Source organism: Lynx canadensis, chromosome D2 (genome assembly GCF_007474595.2).
Source record: "Lynx canadensis isolate LIC74 chromosome D2, mLynCan4.pri.v2, whole genome shotgun sequence".
Lineage (NCBI taxonomy): Eukaryota > Metazoa > Chordata > Mammalia > Carnivora > Felidae > Lynx > Lynx canadensis.
The window spans coordinates 75,150,315-75,156,314 of record NC_044313.2 but is presented as its reverse complement, the minus strand read 5'-3'; the positions used below and the strand labels follow the sequence as shown (position 1 = coordinate 75,156,314).

At 48.8% G+C, this 6,000-nt stretch overlaps 1 protein-coding gene across 1 annotated transcript in view; it reads right to left on the bottom strand.

Annotated features, from left to right (window-relative positions):
• Window positions 1-749: 749 nt before the first annotated feature.
• The window catches only part of MTR (5-methyltetrahydrofolate-homocysteine methyltransferase), a 106,160-nt gene continuing 100,909 nt past the window's right edge, over window positions 750-6,000 (bottom strand). The window contains 2 exon segments of the mRNA XM_030334007.1: window positions 750-4,924; window positions 5,371-5,483. Of these exon segments, the coding sequence (XP_030189867.1) occupies window positions 4,838-4,924; window positions 5,371-5,483 (200 nt within the window). The 3' untranslated portion in view covers window positions 750-4,837.

Sequence of the window (6,000 nt, the reverse complement as noted above, 5' to 3'; positions counted from 1 at the left end):
CTGGTCCTGGAGTCCAGCCCTATCTCGGGTTCCTCACATTCTCCACAAGCTGCCCGTCCACGATTGCAGCCTGAACTCCACCTCCATACCAAAGCCTCCCAATCCTAAGGCCAGTCTTCCTAAATTCCAAAGGCACGCATCCAAGTGCCTGTGTTCAATGTCAAATTTGTTTCCCCCGCCCTCCAACCTGTGCCACAGCAAATGATGCTGCCGTGCACTTGTTCACCAAAGCCCGCCATGGGAAGCCACGCTGGCCCTTGCCCCACGGCACCACTGCGTGCACATAAACCCCCTCCGCCCCTGCCCCTGCATGGCTGTTCACTCTGGCCGAAAGGTCCTTCCTTTCTGAAAAAACAGCTTTAACAAATACGCAGTATTATGTAAAAAGTCACCATTCCAGATTTTTATTATTTTGTCTTTATTATTTTATAATACACTTAATACATGCATTAAATACATTTCACAAATATAAAACTGTTACATTATAAAGAATATCACAAACAGCCATCGACTACCATACAACCCAAGAACCAGAATCTGACTAACAACCTGCATCCAGCGATGTGTCCCTCTGAGATCTGCTCGGCTTCCCTCTCTCAGGGTTAATTACTCTGCTGAATTTTGTTTTTTCTTCATTTACAACATAGTTTTACTGTTTACATGTGCTTAGACAATACACTCTTTGGTTTTGCTTGGTTTTGAGCTCAATAAAAATAGCATCAGAGCATATATGGTCTCCTGGAGCTTGCTTTTTTTTTTTTTGGTAACATTTCCTGAGATTCACTCTGATTGTCAGGTACAGCTGCAGTTCACCCGTTTTTACTACTGAACAATACCCTTTAGCGTGACTATACCTAGTTTACTTAACCATTCTCCTACAGATAGATGGACGTTTTGGTGTTTTTGGTTACTATCACAAAGGTGTTACTATGAACACTCTTGCACACACCTCCTGGCACAGGTAAGAGTTTGTTGGATCTCCAAGGGGCAGTCCGAGCCATGAGCCAGATCCTAGGGCATGCAAGGGTTCAACTCTGGGAGGCAGAGGTGTTCACGCGCTCACACCATGCAAGCTCTCACAGAACTTCTCTGGCACCCGGTCCTGTCAAGCTCAAGTTCTGCAAATGTTATGGATGCAAAATAGGATCTTGCTGTGGTCTCAATTCGTATTTCCCTGATCTCCACTGCTGTGGAACATCCTTCTACTTATTTATAAGCCATGTGTACCTCCTCTTCTGTGAAATGCCTTTTCCGTCTAATTTTCTGTTGGGTTTGTTTCTTAAATAGGCACCCTCCGTATATTCTGCTTGCTAATCCTTTGTCAATTAATTGTATTATAAACACCTCTAGTCAGGACTTGTCTTTTCCCTACTTTAAGTGGTTTATCAGCTTAATGTAAGTCTTTATTTTAAAAAGTTGATACAATCATCTTCTCTTTTGTGATTAGTCCTTTATGTCTCAGGGGATTCTTTCCTGCCCTAAGGTTTGCTCGTGTAAACGCTATTTTTTTTTTTTTTTTTTGTATTTAAGACCTTAATATATTTGGAATTGGTTGTTAGACAACACATGAGGCAGAAATCAAATTTCGCTCTTTCCATACGGTAGGCACAGCTCTGCGCCACAGATGGAGTCATCCTGCCCGTCTCTTATGCGCCCAGCCACCACTGCCTTGTCTCGAAGGTCAACACGCACAAGGGTTATTTTCCAGGCTCCGTATTTCACGGCACTGCTCAGCATGCCCATCTCGGCACCACGTACGACAAAACTCACTACCTCGTAAACTCTGCTTCCCGTTTAGAAGCATCCAGTCATTCTGAGTGCTTTGCTTTTTCCACATAAATTTAAATATCTGCCTGTCCCATGTGACAAAACCGCTACTGTAATTTCTGTTGGAAATGGCATTGAACCTATAGACCAATCTGGAGAGATGTGATACCTATACCGCATTAATATTCCTGTTCACAAACAAAGATGGCTCTTCACTTGTTCCTACCTTGCGTCTTCACCTTTATCCCACAGGTCCCAGATCAGGCCTTCGTCTAAGCATCGCCTTCCCGAGATATCTCTACCACCATCCCCACTAAAGTAGGCTCGGTGTCTTTTGTGTGCTAACTTTTCAGACACCTGCTACAGTCTAAGCCAAAGGCGATATGGGCTGAGTGTGAGGGCTCTTGCTGGAGCGACAGCACTATTGTTCATGACTGAATCTCACCATTTGTGAGGAGGTGAGACACTCTGGGTCTGAGGTGTCTGTATGCCCTCCTGGAAGGGGCTGTGGGATGTATGCTGTGCTCCGCAGGACAAGCTTAGATGGAGACACTGAGTCCGTGAGATCGTCCACTGAAACTATACCGGCGAAGAAGGTCGCTGATGACTGGCCCTTGAGGACACCAGGGTTTAAATGGGCAGAGGAAGAAAAACTAGGAAAATGGCTGAGAAATGATCAGAGACACAGAAGGAGAATCAGAGAGTGGTGTCAAGGGGGGAAGCAGGGAAAGGAGGGTGTTGAAGGAAGTGGTCTGTATTGTTCAAGCCCACAGGGATGAGAATCACTGGGAAGGCCACTGGGTCTGACCCGAGAGGTCACTGATGCCAGGAGAGGCAGGTAAAAACCTAACCTCACTGGATTCAGGAGAGAAGCGGGGAGAAGGTGGGAGACACCATATGTTAAACGCATACCAGAGAGAACCAGAAAGAAGGCGGACTACTCTCTATGTGAAGTCAACCATAAATGTAGACAGGATGTCGGAGAATATCTCAAAGGAGGAAGTGGGGTTTCATAAACCTGCTCTCAACCACCACCTGACAAACCAGACTCCTCAGTGCAGCAGAGAGAGGGGAAGATTCCAAGCAAGGGCCTCTTTAGAGGGAAAAATAAGGTGGGATCCTCAGTGAAATGACAACGCCCACAGATGGTGACAAGAGGTTCTGGACATGCAGGCACCGACACGGAAAAGACCCCGCATTCAGAACGGCCACCTCCCTGCCTTCGAAGTTGCCTGACATTTATGAAGGGAGGGGTTTTCAACTTGTAGCTTATATTCTTTCACGAACCTACAGGCACTCGAACTCGCACCAATTGTTTCTGTCTCTAGGAAAAAAGGCATCCGTCATGGGATTATATAAACAGTACATTTAAGGAAGCCATTCTAAGGGCAGTCGGTTAAGCGTCTTTCAGCTTGGGTCACGCTCTTGGCCTTCCTCACTCACACTCGCTCACCCTCTCTCTCTCTCGAAATAAATAAATAAACTTAACAACAACAACAACAAAAAAGGAAGTCATTCTACCACATAACCAGCTGAGGGAAGAGATGGCAAATATTGAATGAAATCAGGAGACTTAACAACTGTAACTCTGACAAAATACACTCAACTACCCGGAGGAGGTCTTCTTTCTCACAGAAGAATGTACCAAGAATGACACACCTGCTATGGAACCGAAAGTAAGTCCTCCAGCTAAGTGCCTGGGGAAACTGAGTCCCATGCTCACTCAAGAAACCAAGTGCACGTAAAGTCCATGGCTGTTTTTGCCTCGTGGGCCCGGGACGGCTGACAGGGGGGCGGCTCTGTGCGTCCGTGTGTGCACGCTGCACATGCACGGGGGTCTCGTTTCCTACGGTTCCCCCTTCACCTCCAAGGTCCTTGAATGCACTTCTGACGGAGCTGCTTTGGGAAGCGGGGCCGGCTCACCCCCCAAGAGCGAGGGAGGTGGCCGTCACACAGAAAATGGGTACCAAGGTTCACGGGACCCGGGAGGTAGGCTCTCTGTCCCAGCCGCAGTGTAAACGGGGTTCTAATCCCAGAAAGGGCCTCTTGTGCAGTCAGCACCACCATCACCACCCGCACTCCCCAGTGTCTTTCCACCTCCGTCAATCTGCCACCCTTTCCAGGAGGACTCACTGCGTGCCGAGCTCGGGGCACTACCCCCTGAACCCCACAGAGGCTACCGTTCAGCAAGCAGCCCTGGGGGGCCAGGTCTACACTGCAGGAACCTGCAGCTGGGTTAGTGCAGACAGACTGAGTGGGATCACAATGCTCTTCACCCATCCAACTCCACCCAGGACGCCTCGGCCAGGAAGCCTGCTCCGCTCCAGAAAACAGCTCTGAGATGTTAGGACCCTCAGCAGCCCCGCTCTCTCCCTATCTCCTCTTCCCCCTCGGGGCAAGGGAATGAGGAATTAGAAGACGGAAATGGTAGGAGAACCCACCGTATTTGGCCACACAGGGGCAAACGGCTAGTCAACGGCCTCCTGCCAAGGGGACTCTGCACCCACGTAATCACGACTTTCGAAGATGGGGTCTTCCTGATAGAGCACAGGGTCGCACTCCGTTCCCTGTCAGTTTACTGCTGCACCCTTCTAGATTAAAACACCCCACTTCACACAGGCTGATTTTGCCCCGGGGTCACATTCTTCTATACATTTCTCTATTCAGCTAAGCTTCAGGCTCTTTTCTAAGAGAGCGAGAGAAAGAAAAAAATAAGAGGCCTTCTCAACCCAAAGTAAAAATGAAACAAGCAAACTGCCTTGCTTTGAAATGCAAAAGACCTCTATCTCCAGCTTATCCTTGTCCCTGAAAGACCGGGGACATCGCCAGAGACACCGGCTTACTGCTCCTCAGTCAAGGTCCCCGGAAAAGACCCTGGTTTCCCAAGGACACAGGAAGGCCCTGATCCTCCACACGGTCCCACCAGTCAATCTTCTGAACCCTGAGGCAGAGCAAATGTCACAGGACAGAGACCTGAGACCCGCTTGTCTGTTGCTACTGTTGTTTTTAAAGGCACTCTAGATTGTATTTCCGTGAGGATCAAGTGCAAAAAAGGATTTTTAAATAGAAGTTACTCTGTATCGTATCCCAAGATGGGTCCCAGCCATTTCTCAACGTCAGCCACAGACATGTTCTTCCTCAAAGCATAATCCTCAATCTGCAAAAGATTAAAAGCAGCGTATCAAACCACAACGATAAGACCTTCTGAAGTCAAGTTTCCACGGGATTTGCCAAGAAACATTAAATGCCTTCCATTTCTTGTCTTAATAGCAATCTCCGGAGTTCAACGGGGATGGAGATCTATCTGTTCACCGAGTCGCCTTATTCTCTGGGCAGAAAACAACATGCAGTGCGTATGTGGTGCTTGGAGGCTGGCTGGACTGTGGGTATGAGTGCTGGGCGTGGGGGTGTCTATGTGTAAGTGGGAGGGCGAGAATCGGGGTAATGGACTGAAACAATTTAAGACGTTGACTGGAGTAAATTTCGTCGCACTTTCTCCCCTTAGTATTCTCATTCCTACGTGAAATAAAACCAGTTCCACAGTTCCATTTAAAACAGGACCGGCATCTAGGGAAGCCATACACAATGGAACAGCTAACTCACCTGGTCCTTGGAAATTTTCCCCACTGCAAAGTATTTGGACTTCAAATTGGAGAAGTAGAGGCCAGATACTGCTGAAGCAGGTGTCATCGCTAAAGATTCTGTTAACCTGATGCCTAGAGAGAGCAACGTGGGAAACACGGTCACTGCCTCAGTGCCCCGTGCAAGCTATCAGCCATTCTTGCTGAACACGTGAATGGAAGTGAGCTCATGCCTTCCAGGGGGACACATGACACAGCATGAAAGATGTGGCAATTCCTGCCAAGTGGATGTACCCCCCCGCCCCCTCAATCTTCCAGGATCGACTACAGAGGCCTCTATCTGCTCCTCCACCTGGGCTTCCAGACGAGGAGCCCCAACCCCGCGAGGAAAGCTCCATCTGAACCCCAGGCTCCCGGACAGCCACACGCTGAGAATGAGCCCACGGCAGGACTCAGAGGGAGGAACTCCGGGGGAACACCAGGGCTGTCCACGTCCTCTAAGCCATGCATCTCACGGACGGGGAACAGAGCGGCAGAGGGGAAATGCTCTGCCAGAGATCAGCGGGTAGCTGATGGCAGGGAAGGACTCAAATCCGTATGTTATGGCTCCGGGAGTCCATGCCATTCCTGCCAACCCACATCCAAATGCCTC